At 53.0% G+C, this 15,627-nt stretch overlaps 1 protein-coding gene across 1 annotated transcript; it reads right to left on the minus strand.

Moving 5' to 3' along the window:
* Positions 1-11,864: 11,864 nt before the first annotated feature.
* LOC136531737 (uncharacterized) lies at positions 11,865-12,296 on the minus strand. Its single transcript, XM_066524387.1, has one exon. It carries the CDS (start codon positions 12,294-12,296, stop codon positions 11,865-11,867), a length of 432 nt encoding a protein of 143 aa, XP_066380484.1.
* Positions 12,297-15,627: the final 3,331 nt, after the last annotated feature.

A 15,627-nucleotide genomic window follows, 5' to 3' on the forward strand; every position in this document is an offset into this window, starting at 1 on the left:
GGGGAAGGAGTCCGCTGCCTCCTGCTGACCCTGGTCCTCCTCCTCTGACCTCCTATGGACCCTACCCCTAACCCCGACCCCTCATCTGAAATGGGAGGGCGTGGTCTCCCATAAAGGGAGGCCATCTCACGTCGTGGACGGCTGCTCGCCATCACCTGCAATCACAAAGAATGAACAAGACTTATTAGTATATATATTAGAAATAGATTCAAAATAAATAAAGAAAACACAAACTAAAACAAACGTAGTATTACATGTATTAGGAATAATCTTCATGATTAGGATCATAGGTGTCGTCATCACTGTCAAAATTGTCCAAATGGGCAACACTATCTGAAGGTTCTATGTTGTCTTCGTCGTCATTGCCTAGCCTTAATCGGTCAAGCATTTCTATGTCCTTGGCATTTTGCACCACATCTCCATCAACCTCGTCATCCTCCGTTTCGTTGTCTACTTCCATTTCGATCGCTTTGGGTAAGACTATCTCAAACGTGCCTGGTAGCCCATCTTCTTGATAGAACTGTCCATCATATGTGTTTGCGTTGAAGTTGTAATCATCATCATTTGGGGCAGGTAGTTTACCGTGTGGAGACACCTGGTGCACAATAGCCCAACCCTTAAGATCCGCTTTGTCTTGGTTGGCATATTGCGTATAGTACACCTGCACGGCCTGTTGAGCCACAATGTAGACATCTTTTCCTGGATAGACAGAATCTTCTCGAATCTCGACTAGCCCAAGATGAGGGGTCCGTCTCGTTTCTCGAGGATTAAACTAGTGGCATTTGAACACGATAGGTTTATGTTTGTGACCATGAAATGAGAGTTCATAGATTTCCTCAACTCTACCATGATAGTCGAGGCCATCAGTGCCGGGCGTGCAAACTCCGCTATTTGTGGTTTTCCGTTTGGGCCGAGTCTGCTCATATCTTGTTGTGTGGAAGCGATATCCGTTCACGTCATAACCAGTAAATGACTGCACCCTAACATCATAGCTGCCTGCAACCTGTCTCAACTCCTCACTCATGGACGAGTCAGTCTGGGCCTGCAAGCTCAAGCACGATAGGTCGTTATATTAATTGAAAGAACGAGAAACTTGGAATATGGAACGTGGGAGCTAAATTGGACATTACCTTTTGTTTGAACCAAGAAATGAAATCAGGCCTCCCCGCACCCGCACCCCGAGAAAGAAGGGTGTCATGTTCCTGCGAGGTAGGATCCCTTGATTGATGCCAGGACTCACGAACAAATTCCCTGTCCGAACGAGAATCAGTGGGGTTGCATGAAGAATATTCAGGGCGTATTGAAACAAGTTCGTTGAGAACTTACTCGATGAACGGCTGCACCTCGGGAAGGTTGGTCAACACATATAGCATGACACTTCGCCACTCTTCATTTCCCAATATCTTATTGGTTGATCCACTTGCACTGCCGAGTTGGCCTTGGAACAGGCTGTGGGTCCATTCATTTTCGCCAACATTGTAACGAGGGAGTGGATTATGATTGCTAGGAAGTTTCGGTTTGTAGTATAGTGTTGTGAAGTTTGCCACCTCCTCCCTTACTTGCATCTGCAATGGAAGCCTCAATTCTGGCTTTATTTGTACATTTCTTGTGAAGAGTCTTTAGACATCTCTCGATTGGATAGCACCACCGGGCTTGCACGCCCCCCCCCCAAACGTGCCTTGAACGGGAGGTGCACAATCAAATGCTGCATGGGCAAGAAGAAGCCAGGTGGAAAGATCTTCTCCAGCTTACAGAGCAACACAGGTGCCGCTTTTTCCAAGTCCTGAGCGACGCCTCTGCAATGGAAGCCTCAATTCTGGCTTTATTTGTACATTTCTTGAGAAAAGTCTTTAGACATCTTTCAATTGGATAGCACCACCGGGCTTGCACGGGCCCCCCCCAAACGTGCCTTGGATGGGAGGTACACAATCAAATGCTGCATGGGCAAGAAGAAGCTAGGTGGAAAGATCTTCTCCAGCTTACAGAGCAACACATGTGCCGCTTTTTCCAAGTCCTGAGCGACGGTCCGAGATATCTCCTTGGCACAAAGCTGATGGAAGAAAAAGCTCAACTCTGCCAGCACTTGCCAGACATGGTCAGAGACATAGCCTCGGACCATCGCCGGAAGAAGCCGCTCAATCCATATGTGGTAGTCATGACTCTTCATCCCGTTGACTCGTAAAGTGCCTAAGTTCACTCCCCTGCTTAGATTCGCTGCATATCCATCTGAGAACATTAACGTCTTGATCCATTTTAGTACTTCCCTCCTTTGATCGGGTTCCCAGACGAAATCGACCATAGGTCTTTTCCATTGTTTGTTTCGGCCACTAGGAGGCCACATCTCTTGCTTCGGTCTATCACACAATGTCGCTAGGTCCACTCTAGCCTTAACGTTGTCCTTAGACTTATCAGTGTTCATGAGAGTTCCCTAAAGTGCCTCGGTGATATTCTTTTCGGTGTGCATTACATCAATGTTATGTGGCAGAAGAAGGTCATCGAAATAGGGGAGCCTCGTCAAGCCGGACTTATGAGTCCACATATGTTCCTCACCATATCCCATAAAACCACCTCCTTCATTGGGCACGAGAGCATCTATCTGAGCACGCACCTCAGCACCACTCTTCATGCGCGGTTTAGGGTCTATCACTGCAACACCTTTCGTAAAGTTCTTGATGTCTTGTCTGAATGGATGGTTAGAAGGGAGGAATTGACGATGCCTGTCGAACGACGAATACTTGCCACCCTTCTTCAACCAAATGAACCTCACAGATTCCTTGCATATTGGGCACGGGCACTTCCCGTGGACACACCAGGCGGTGAATAACCCATACGCTAGGAAGTCATGCAGGGAGTAGTGGTACCAAACATGCATCTTGAAGGATGATTTTGTAGCTCGGTCGTATGTCCATACCCCTTTCTCCCAAGCGTCGATCAATTCATCAATCATAGGCTCCATGTACACACCCATATTACGACCCGGGTGTCCAGGAATTATCAACGACAAGAAGACGTTATGCCATTGAAAGGAGATGCCGGGGGGGGGGAGATTCAGGGGGATAACAAACATGGGCCAACATGTGTATGGGGCAGACAACTGTCCATAAGGATCGAACCCATCTGTTGCCAGCGCGACACGTACATTACGAGCCTCAGCTGCTTTGTCAGGATGTTTGTCATTAAAGTACATCCATGCTTCGGCATCGGACGGATGCACCATCGTCCATGGCTTGTACCGTACACCTTCTTTATGCCATGTCATCTGTTTCGCGGATTCCTCGGTCATGAAAAGCCGTTGGATCCTCGGCACAAACGGAAGGTGCCGTAGGACTTTTGCGGGGATCGTAAGCTGCCTCTTCTGGCCATCTCCAGAGTCTACCTCCAGGTACCTTGAGGATTTACACTTCGGACAGTACTTTGCATCCTTGTGATCTTTCCTAAATAAGACGCACCCCTTCAGACAAACATGTATCTTGTCATATGGCATCTTAAGCATATGAAGTAGTTTCTGTGACTCGTGCAAGTTCTTCGGCAGAATGTGCTTCTCCGGTAGCATGCTGCCAAACATGGACAACATCTTATCAAAGCCTTCGTGACTCAGATTTAACTCGGCCTTCAACCCCATAACACGTCCAATGGCATCCAGCTGAGAAACCGTTGTACTCTCATGAAGGGGTTTCTGTGCCGAGTCCAACATTTCGTAGAAGGCCTTAGCGGCTTCCTCCATCTCCTCCTTCTCACGTCCTTCTGCAAAGTGAGCTTGGTGAGTGTCATCTAGCATGTCTGCTACTCCGGCATCATCATCAAAAGCCTCGAGGCGTGGTCTCACCACCTCTGCTGTTATACGATCTGCTTCACCATGGTGGATCCACCGGTGGTAGCCAGCCATATAACCATTGTACACAAGATGTTTACCCATGGTCACCTTGTCTACCCTTCTGTTGTTGTCACATTTGCTACAGGGACACCAAAGTTTAGAATGTCCTTTAGCTACACCCGAGCTCCATGCATGTTCTAAGAAAGCATCTGTCCCATTCACCCACTCAATGTCAAAGTCACTCCTGCTTCTCCGGCCCGTGTACATCCACTGACGGTCTTCCATCCTTCCACATATACAACACATAGTAATGTAACCATCAATTGCATCTACGCGGTGTTCCTACTCTCTAATAGGTGAGGATAGGTCCTAATCCCACCCACGGATGCGTAGATGAGGTTAGTTTCCATGCTCCGCTCCCTATCCGAGACAGAATTTTGGCAGCACCTCCCCGCTGTTCTCCCGATGCACGTCCTACAAGGGAGAGTGTGTATCCGGAGAACAACAGGGGGTGATGCCGAAACACTATCTCGGACCGGAGCGGACCATGGAAACTAACCCATCTACGCATCTGCGGGCTGTCCAAAAAATATGGACAATCTGAAATAGATACGGTCGCAGATATACAAAGATCTGTATACCTCCAACCATATCTCTTTCGGACGGGAGACACCTAACTAGGTTACGCGACCAAAGACCACATACGGATAGAGGGGTTATACCTAGGGTGCCGGTGAGGTCAAGGTAGCGGGGCGGTGGAGAGTCGGTGCAGTGGCGAGTCGACGCGGTGCAGGAAGACCCGCAGCGCCGATGAAGACGATTGGGGTCACCGAGTCCCTCCCACAGGTCCTCCTACAAAAAAGGGCAAAAACGGTTAGTGTCGACTCAAAATTTCGGCAGCACCTCCCCTGCATGGGGAGGTTCCCAAAACCTGCAAAAAACATGGCACAAAGGCCAACAACCAGATATATACCAAACATGGGCACGAAGGCCAACAACCACCAATATATCAAGAGGAGCCATGTACTTTAGTTCTCTTTCCATGCAGATGAAAGTATTGAAGTAGTACAACAACAATTACTACTAACCCTACAACTACTACTAACAACTACTTAACTACTAACAGTACTAATACTAAGAACTACTTAACTATTAACAACTACTACTACTAACCACTACTACTTACTAACTACTACTATTTACTAACTACTACTACTACTAAGCCTACAACTAACACTACTAACTACTACTAACAACCACTACTACTTACTAACTACTACTATTTACTAACTACTACTACTACTAACCCTACAACTAACACTACTAACTACTACAACTAACACTACAACTAACACTACTAACTACTACTACTAACACTACAAGTAACTACTACTAACACTACTAACTACTACTAACTACTACTACTACTACTAACACTACAAGGGTAGGGCTTACCTTGGCGGCAAGAACGGCAAGAACGAGGGCCGGCGACGACGACGGGGATGACCGCAGCAGCGCGAGGATCAACGGGCGGTCGGAACGGCGCGAGGATCTACGGGAGGTCGGGTCGGCACCTTCCTCTTCTTCCTCCTCCCCTTCTCTTTCTTCCTCTTCCTCCTCCCCTTCTCTTTCTTCCTCTTGCTCCTCTCCTTCTCCCTCTGCTGGCCAGCCGTAGGGCACGGCGGGGCCGGTGGAGCTCGGGGCCGGCCGGGTCGCTATCCCCGGGGAGCTCGGAGCCCGGGGCGCCGACGAGCTCGGGGCGACGGCCGGGGACCCGGGGCGCGGGCGCGAGGCCGCCGGGGCGCGGGCGCGAGGCCGCCGGGGCTAGGCGGGAGCGCCGGCCGGGCGCCGGGGCGAGCGCCGCCGGGACGAGGGCGGGGGGCGCGGGACGGGGGCGTCGGGGCGGGCCCGGCAGGACCTCGCCGGAGGGGGACGACGGCGGGGTCGGCGGCGGCGGCGCGGCGACACGGGGGCGGGTGGGAGACGAGTGAGGAGGGGGTGGGGTTGGGCCGGCCCAGGCCTTTAGGTTAAAAGATTTGCCGAGTGGTAGGCCCAGCGGCACTCGGCAAAGGTTTTGAAATTTTTTTTAAAAAAAATTCTTTGCCGAGTGCCCCTGGACCAGCACTCGGCAAAGACAGTCTTTGCCGAGTACCAAGCTGACACTCGGCAAATTTTCAATTTTTTGTGTTTTTTTGACCCCAAATTTTTTGTTGGGCCCGCCTACATTGTTTACAACTTCATGTTCAAATTTGGTGCTTTTTCTATTTTTTTTGTTTTATTTGGTTGATTAATTTGATTATGTTGAATTTTTATATATAATTCAAATTTGAACTGCAAGTGCATGGAATATTGTAATCTAGTGCTTCGAAAAATGTTATTCATGGTATTTGGTGTATGTTGAGTCTCTATCCACGAACTCACATCAAATTTCGCGCATCTTCTTCACGTAACATGACGAGCCACTTGCCGGAAAAGTGTTTTAAAATTATATAAAGTCCATACGAAGTCCGAAAATCACGAAACTTGTCGAGGTGTCATGTTATCGCATGTGTAGGCTGTTGTAAGAAATTGAGAATATTTCGAGCAAGTTGCCACATCTGTTAATTAATTAAAAGTGTTGGTATATTAAGCTAAACTTGGTTGATCTCAAAGAAGGCTTTGGATATAGTCGAATTCGCATCAATCCACATGTGATGAGGTGGGTTGAAGTGGAAGTTGAAATAAATTCTACACCAATCCACCACAACACATGTGGATTGTGGTGAATCCGATAACATCCAAATAAGGCTGAAATTGGATTTAGGATAGATATGATAAAGAAAGGTACTAGAGTGACATATTAGTATAATTTAGGAATAGGAGGAATTAATTAGTTACTGGCTTTAGCGATTGTTACCGGGAAGTACGAGAGGTCCGCGGGTGTAGTTTTTTCGTTCACCATGACTTGTCGCGTCGCTTTGTTCACCAGAGTGAATACAGCGTGATCATTGTCATCATCGGTGACATGTCTGGACCTGGAGTAGTCCCGGAACCATTGCTGTGTATGTAAATGTATATATATATGCGACATGCATTGTTATTACACTCATTTACACATATATATACACCTGTTGCGACGATAATGTTCTGGCCGGTAGGCTTTAGTTACCTGGGTTTTGTCGCGGGGGTCCTCACGAGCAAGAACGACATCGTCGCCACGGATGGAGACGTACAAATTGTCGCCGCCCTTGCACAATATCTTCACAAGCTGTGCCATGGCAGGCCGAGGCCCTCTCCTTCCCTCAGGCTCCCTACGAAACTCAACTTCTTCCACCCAGGCCTTCCCGCCCGGCTGCACACAACCTTTTGTACTCCCTCGGGACAAGTCATATAGGATACCCTGGGAAATCGACGTACAGCACCCTCCAAGCACTATATTTTATGGATGTATAGACCAGGAACTCGCTTGTGGTTTGCGGGTGTCGTCATATGTAGATTCGCTCCTGCAAAACAGGCCAATACGGCCAACCGGCAGTGTTGCATTTTTTACACAAAACAAGAAAAAGAAAAATATGACGAGGCCCTGCCATGCCGCACGCTGCCCACCAAGCCCACTCGCCGGAGCCGGGAGCCGCGCCACCACCGCTGGGCCCTCCGCGCTGCCTGCTGGTGCTGGGGCAATCTGCATGGATAGATACAAGGGGGAGCACATAGTTGTATTCATCCTTTATAGTCGTTGGGAGAACTATAGCAAGTGTAAAAAAAACACCGTACAAGTAGTCACACAGTTTACTTGAAACAGCTGATCACTTGATAAATAATGAACGCATAATGTCTTGGATATTGGAGTCTTATACTATGCATTAGAGAGGGTGTTTCTTCCTAGTTGTGTCTAAGTAACAGCCTTGGATATTGAAGTACGATAATGTAGACTAGGACTATCCTTAGGTTGCTGGTGCAAGCTTGCATTCTTTTTGGAGGGAGGGAGCAGTGCCCTACATTTTTTGAATCCATGGTGTTGTAGTGTACCGATTAGATCTTTGACGTCCGGCTCAAGCTCATGAGTAAGTATTTGCTCTACGAATTCTACAAAATTCATAATTTCTGTCCCGACGAACATCTTCCATGTTGCCATCACTGGGAAAGCTTGCCTTGATCTGACTATCCGTGCCGCTGCTGCCAGCACCATTAGGAGTGTTGTCTTCACAGTTATCTGCACCCTTGTTTGCTGGGAGAACCTTTTCCTTGCCATTGATGCAAATGGTGATTTGGTTGAAGTGCTCCGTGGCTTCTGCTGTCACCTTGTCAAGGGCACTATGATCTAGGGTAGACGGCCCTCGACTACGCAGCTCATAGTCTCCTGCCGTGCCTTCCAGTAGCGGAGGTTATGCCCCTCACGGCTGCCGGGCTTGAGAACTCGTGAGGGAGAGAGAGAGGTTTGGGTAATTGATCTTTCTTAACTTCTCGAGTGCTGATTACACAGGATATATAATCCTTGATGAAGAGTAAATAAAGCAACTAATCTCTCCCTAATCATTCCTTATTTCTAGGCATGCCAACAACCTATTCCTAAATTAGCCACTCGGTGAAACCTCCTGGCCGGTTGGCGTGCTCTGGGCGCGTTCCGCCGCGCGCCGGATGTCCCTGGCACGGCGCCGTCTGGTGTATGTGCGCCCGTACATGACATCTCTCCCCTCCTCGAGATTCAGCTCGTCCTCGAGCTGGAACGCTGGAAAACGCTCGCGAAAGGAGTCCCAGTCTTCCCATGAGGCAGCCGCAGCAGGCTGGTCCTTCCAGCGCACCAAGACTTGACGCACCCCGCGTGCCAGGCGGCCCTTGATGATGCGTTCCGGTTCAGGGAGCGCGGCGCCGTTGTGGACGACGGGCAGGGGCGGTGGAACAGCAGGAGGGTCGCCCACCCAGCGCCTGAGAAGGCCGACGTGGAAGACGTCGTGGAGGCGAGCGCGGGGAGGCAGCTCAAGCCGGACGGCGACGTCGTTGATGATCTCCGAGACCCGATACGGCCCGAAGTAGCGAGGCTTCAGCTTGCCGGAGGCGGCGGTGTCCAGCGAGGCCATCGGCCGGTGGCGAAGACGAAGGAGCACCCAATCGCCCAGCTTGTAGGAGACGGCGCGGTGGAGCTTGTCGTAGTGGCGTTTCTGAACCTTCTGCGCTTGCTCTAAGCGGTAGCGCACATCCTGCAGAAACTCCTCGCGTTCTGCCATGGACTTGGCGACCGCGGCGACGCGGGTCTCTCCCGCCTCATAGGACCTGATGGAGGGAGGGTCGCGGCCGTAGACGGTGCGGAAGGGAGTGTCGTGCAGGGACGACTGGTAGGCCGTGTTGTAGACGAACTCTGCCCAGGGCAGCCACCGGAGCCATTGGTGCGGTCGGTCACCGGTGAAGCAGCGCAAGTACATGGTGATCACCCGGTTGGCCGACTCGGTCTGCCCATCGGACTGGGGGTGGAACGCCGTCGTCATGTGGAGTTGGACCCCCATGAGGCGCATCAGCTCCCTCCAGAACGTCGAAGTGAACACGGGGTCGCGGTCCGACACCATGGACTGCGGTAGACCATGGAGGCGCACGATCTCGGCGAAGAAGGCCTGGGCCACCGATTCTACAAAATACGGGTGAGCAAGCGGGATGAAGTGGCAATACTTGCTGAAGCGGTCGACCACCGTGAGAATGACCGATTTGCCGCGAACTTTGGGCAGTGCCTCGACGAAATCCAGGCCTATGTCGGACCACACCGCCGTGGGCACCGGCAATGGACAGAGGAGGCCAGCCGGGTGCAGATGCTCCGCCTTGTAGCGCTGGCAGGTGGCGCAGGCGCGAACGAAGTCCTGGACAACGGTCCTCATGCCGGGGAAGTGGAAGTCGCGGCGAAGGCGATGAAGGGTACGCTGAACGCCCTCGTGGCCGTCATTGTGAACGGCGGCCAACAGCTCCTGCAACAGTGGCGAGGACGAGTTGATGTAGATGCGGCCGCCGTACGTGAGAAGGCCATCCTGAACGGCCCACGGCGCCCCTCATGTGCCTGCAGCGACCTCGTCGCGCAGAGCTACCAGAGCCGGTTCGGCCCCCTGCGACTCCCGCAGCCTGTCGAGGAAGTCGAAGCGGGGTGCAGACACCGCAAGCACCGTGCCGGCCTTGACGTCGCGGTCAGTGTCCCGGCGCGAGAGGGCGTCCGCGACGGTGTTCTGGGCGCCCGGTTTGTACTCCACGACGAAGTCGAAGCCCAGGAGCTTCCCAACCCAGTGATGTTGAGGGATCGTGGCAAGCTGCTGGTCGAGCAGGTATTTAAGACTGAAGTGGTCGGTCTTCACCGTGAACCGGCGGCCCCAGAGGTATGGTCGCCAGTGTCGGACGGCGTGAACCAACCCTATGAGCTCCCGCTCGTATGCTGCCAGAGAGCGATGGCGAGGTGCGACCGGTCGACTGAAGTAGGCGATGGGGTGCTTGTCTTGAATCAACACCGCGCCGAAGCCGTGGGTCGACGCGTCGCACTCCACGACGAAGGGTCTGCCAAAGTCCGGAAGCGCCAGGACCGGCGCCGAGGTCACCGCGACCTTGAGCGCAGAAAACGCCGCGGCGGCCTCTGGAGACCACGCGAATCCCTCCTTCTTGAGCAGCGCCGTGAGGGGGGCGGCGATCTCCCCGTATCCGTGGACGAACTTGCGGTAGTAGCCCGCGAGGCCCAGGAACCCACGGACCGCGCGCGCCGAGCGAGGCTGCGGCCAGTCGTGGATTGCCTGGATCTTGGCTGGGTCCATGGCCACCCCGGTGGCGGAGATGATGTGCCCCAAGTACGCGATCGAGGTGACGCCGAACGCACACTTGGAGCGCTTGACGACGAGGCGATGCTGGCGCAGGACGGAGAGAACCGCCCGGAGGTGACGCAGGTGGTCTGCCCATGACTCACTGTAGATCAAGATGTCATCAAAAAACACGAGGACAAACCGGCGGAGGAAGTCGCGGAGGACGTCGTTCATCAATGCTTGGAACGTGGCCGGAGCGTTGCACAGGCCGAACGGCATGACGAGAAATTCGTACAAGCCGTCGTGAGTGCGAAAGGCCGTCTTGGCGATGTCCTCGGGCGCCATGCGCACCTGGTGGTACCCCGATCGGAGATCGAGCTTGGAGAAGAATTTGGCGCCGTGAAGTTCATCGAGTAGCTCGTCGACGACCGGAATGGGGAAAGCGTCCTTGACCGTGATGGCGTTGAGGGCGCGGTAGTCGACGCAGAAGCGCCAGGATCCGTTGGCCTTCTTGACGAGGAGGACCAGCGAGGAGAAGGCCGAGGAGCTCCTGCGGATGAGGCCCTGTGCCAACATGGCGGCGCACTGCCGCTCTAGTTCGTCCTTGTGTGCAGCCGGGTACCGGTACGGCCGCACGGCGACGGGCGGCGAGCCAGGGTGGAAGGAAGTCGCGGAGGACGTCGTTCATCAATGCTTGGAACGTGGCCGGAGCGTTGCACAGGCCGAACGGCATGACGAGAAATTCGTACAAGCCGTCGTGAGTGCGAAAGGCCGTCTTGGCGATGTCCTCGGGCGCCATGCGCACCTGGTGGTACCCCGATCGGAGATCGAGCTTGGAGAAGAATTTGGCGCCATGAAGTTCATCGAGTAGCTCGTCGACGACCGGAATGGGGAAAGCGTCCTTGACCGTGATGGCGTTGAGGGCGCGGTAGTCGACACAGAAGCGCCAGGATCCGTCGGGCTTCTTGACGAGGAGGACCGACGAGGAGAAGGCCGAGGAGCTCCTGCGGATGAGGCCCTGTGCCAACATGGCGGCGCACTGCCGCTCTAGTTCGTCCTTGTGTGCAGTCGGGTACCGGTACGGCCGCACGGCGACAGGTGGCGAGCTAGGGTGGAAGACAGCTACGGCGACAGGTACCGGTACGGCCGCACGGCGACAGGTGGTCGCGGCTGCGCGGCGGTGGAAGACCCTGGGGCTCGGTGAAGAGGTCAGCGAACGAGTCCAGTAAGCCGTCCAGGAGCGAGTCGCCCGCCGACACGGCATGTGTAGTGGGCGCCTCGGCGGCGGGCGCGCCGGACCAGCAGATATCCTACCCGTCGCGTTGGAACGCCAAGGTACGAGTAGCGACATCCCAGGCGATGCGTCCCAGGCCGGCCATCCACTGGGTACCGAGCACCACGTCGTAGCCGGCGAGCGGCATGACGTAGAGGTCGACGTCGAACGCCATGCCCTCAATGACGACGGGCGCCTGCCGAAGGACGCCGGGGCAGGCCACCTTCTCCCCATTGGCCACGGTGGCGGTGAGGCGCGGGCATGGTTGGATGGCAACCCCCGTGCGCCGAGCGGCCTCCTCCCCGATGAAGTTATGCGTGGAGCCCGTGTCGACCAAGGCGACGAGGGTGACGGCGCCCACAGTGGCCCGGAGCAAGACCGGGTTGCCGACTGGAACGCCCGCCACCGCGTGGAGGGAGAAGACGGGGGCGGCCGTGTCCCCTGGATCAGCTGCTGCCCGCGGCGCCATCGTTCGGGCTATCGTCGATTTCCACGCCGTCAAGGAAGAACAGCCTCCTGCAAAAACGGTTATGGCCTCGTGTATACCGTTCGTTGCAGTTGAAGCAGAGGCCTTGGCGACGTCGTTCCGCCATCTCGTCGGGTGTGAGACGTTTCTGTTGACCCTCGCCACGACCCTGCTGGGCGGCTGCCGGGGGAGCGGGTAGGGCCAGCAGCTGTTGGGGCGCCGGAAGCGCCGGCCGTGGCGCGGGAGTGGGCAGTAGGCCTCGCGGCGTCGCCCGTGGGACCGGTGGCGCTGGGCGGTCGGCCTCCATCAACTCCACCTGGCGCGCCAGGCTCATCGCGGCGGCGAGGGAGTCTGGGTTGTGGATGCGCACCGCGTGACTGAGAGGCGGCAGGAGTCCGCCCGTGAAGAGTTGGACGCGTTGAGCTTCGTCCAGACGACCCGCTCGAGGCAGGAGAGTCTGGAAACGATTGGCGTACTCCTCCACGGTTCCGGTGCGGCGGCACTCAGCGAGCTCGAACAATGGGGCGGAACGCAGGGGCGGCCCGAACCTCAGATTTAGGCGATCCTTGAAATTGGCCCATGTCGGCGCGCCCTCGTCTTCCAGAAGTTGGTCGTACCAGAGTTGCGCGATGTCGTCCAAATGGTACGCGGCCATCCGGACGCGCTCCTCCGCCATGGTACGGTGCTGTCGAAAGTACGAGTCGCACTTGTTGAGGAAGAGCAGCGGATCGGTCGTGCCGTCAAAGCGGGGAAAGTCCCACTTCTTGGGCTTGGGCGGGCGATCCAGATCGCGTGTGTCCTCCGTACGGCCGCCGACGCTGCCGTCCGACGACGATGCCGACTTTTCCTTCATGGCCGCCATCTCGGCCTTCATTGAGGACATGTCCGTGGTCATGGCCTGCAACATCTTCATCACGTCGGCCAGAGTTGGCTCGGTCATGGTTGGAGGTGGTGGCAAGGTGTACTGGGGGAACGGCGGCTGGTGGTGGGTGGCGGCGGCGTCGGAGACAGAAGTGGAGGAGGAGGACGAGGATCGTCTGGTCTGTGATACCAGGTTGTCAAGGGCACTATGATCTAGGGTAGGCGGCCCTCGACTACGCAACTCGTAGTCTCCTGCCGTGTCTTCCAGTAGCGGAGGTTATGCCCCTCACGGCTGCCGGGCTTGAGAACTCGTGAGGGAGAGAGAGAGGTTTGGGTAATTGATCTTGCTTAACTTCTCAAGTGCTGATTACACAGGATATATAATCCTTGATGAAGAGTAAATATAGCAACTAATCTCTCCCTAATCCTTCCTTATTTCTAGGCATGCCAACAACCTATTCCTAAATTAGCCACTCGGTGAAACCTCCTGGCCGGTTGGCGCGCTCTGGGCGCGTTCCGCCGCGCGCCGGATGTCCCTGGCACGGCGCTGTCTGGTGTATGTGCGCCCGAACATGACATATATTTAAAGCTGGAGGGATTAGTTCATATGGGTGAATGCATATGGAATCTTTTCTACCTGCAAAGATCCTTCAAATTTTGTACAAAAGTTGCATGTAGAATTTTCAGGTTAATAAAAATATCTTACAACTCACTGAAGAAGATGAGGTATCAGCTGATAAATTCCAAACTGTTATATTCGATAGTCCTTCCATGTTCTGATGTGTTGCTGCTCTCCTGTAGGTAAACCTAGTTGACTGGCTTAAAATGATGGTTGCCAACAGACGATCTGAAGAAGTGGTGGACCCAAACCTGGAGAGAAGACCTTCGACAAAGGAGCTGAAACGTGCCCTTTTGACTGCTCTGAGGTGTATCGATTTGAATGCCGAGAAGAGGCCTAGCATGGACCAGGTGGTCCGGATGTTGGATTCTAACGAACCCATACCTCAAGAGGTTTGAATTTGTTTATTTAATTCCATTTAGAACTGTCACGGTCTAGGTTTATTGGGTACGGCAGAGGTGGCCAGGGCCATGGAGGCCCCTGGCACGGCTAGGGCAGCAGCAAAGGGATGTAGGAGGCTGGATAGAGAAGAGAAGAAGCTTAACTCTTTACTGTTGCTTATGAACTAGTATGATGCTTGCCTCTCTTTATGAGCGTATAGATGGGATTTATAGATGTGATCCTATCATTCCTAACTTACAGAAGATAAACTCCTAAACAAATGATGACTTAAGTTGGAAGGTAAGTCAGTGATGGCATGGTTAGCCTCCTGGTGGTGCTGTGGGGGAGTGGTGGGAGCTGCCTAATGCATAGCCGTTCTGGGTTGGACCGTTTTGAGCACATGGGCTAAAATGTATTGGCCCAAGTATACGATATTTTGAGTTTTGTTTTTATTTTGTATACTTCAAGGATGTATCCAACGCATATTGGCTGCATATCTGTATCTGATACAGGATATGGCCCCTGCCTAGAGTATCAGGCATAGTGCACCTGCTAAATCACCTTTTTTGTACTTAACATTCGGTGTGACATTGATGCTTAGCATATACCTAGTGAATGGCTGTGTTTTAATTAGTGATATACTGTTGTACAAGAGTAACACTTGTCACTGGGTCTGCAGGAAAGGAGACATCGACAAAACCGAATCCCTGAGAGTTCAGAAACTGAGCCACTGCGGGGCAAGAATAACAGTGGCAGGAGTGATGCCCCCGAGCATGAAGCGAGGCCACCACGACCTAAGAGTCGAACTTTTTCATCCAAATGAGGGAAACAAAAAAAAGGCATATTAGGTGATATGGTATAGACACTGGAATGCTGAGATGCGCATTGTGGGAAGCAGGAAATCTCAGTTTCGATACATAACCAATTGATGGATTTTTCATTCTTGGATGTGATGCTTGACAATACATTTTTGTGTTCCTTCACACATGTACAGTGGTGTGTGGTAGTTGAAGGGTGTATAGTACTATTAGTTTGTAAAAACTTCAAGAAGAACGCGTTCCTTCCAAAAAAGGAAAAGGGGAAAAAAAGATGGGCGTGTGTGGTAGTCGGTTGCAGTAACTGTTGTCTGGTTGCTATGAGCTGCAAAGTGCAAGAAGAGATGGATAATGTTTGTATTGTATCGTTTACTCGAAGAGTATAAAGGGGAGAAAGAAGAATTGGCTTCACTTTGAGTAGCCTGTTTGGCAGGACTGAAAAATACTGTTCCGGCTGATTGTTGTGAGAGAGGACTGAAAAATACTATTCCGGCTGATTGTTGTGAGAGGAAAATATTGTTCTGGCAGGACGTGAACCGTGATTTCGTGAGGACCAGCCAGCCGAACACTGCTGTTCCCCTGCAAACAAGTTTTCCTCGGTTGTTCTCCTTTGCCAGAAACCCAAACTGTTTCTTGCCTCTCTCCTCTAGCCTCTGAA

Source organism: Miscanthus floridulus, unplaced genomic scaffold (genome assembly GCF_019320115.1).
Source record: "Miscanthus floridulus cultivar M001 unplaced genomic scaffold, ASM1932011v1 fs_428_2_3, whole genome shotgun sequence".
Taxonomy (NCBI): Eukaryota; Viridiplantae; Streptophyta; class Magnoliopsida; order Poales; family Poaceae; genus Miscanthus; species Miscanthus floridulus.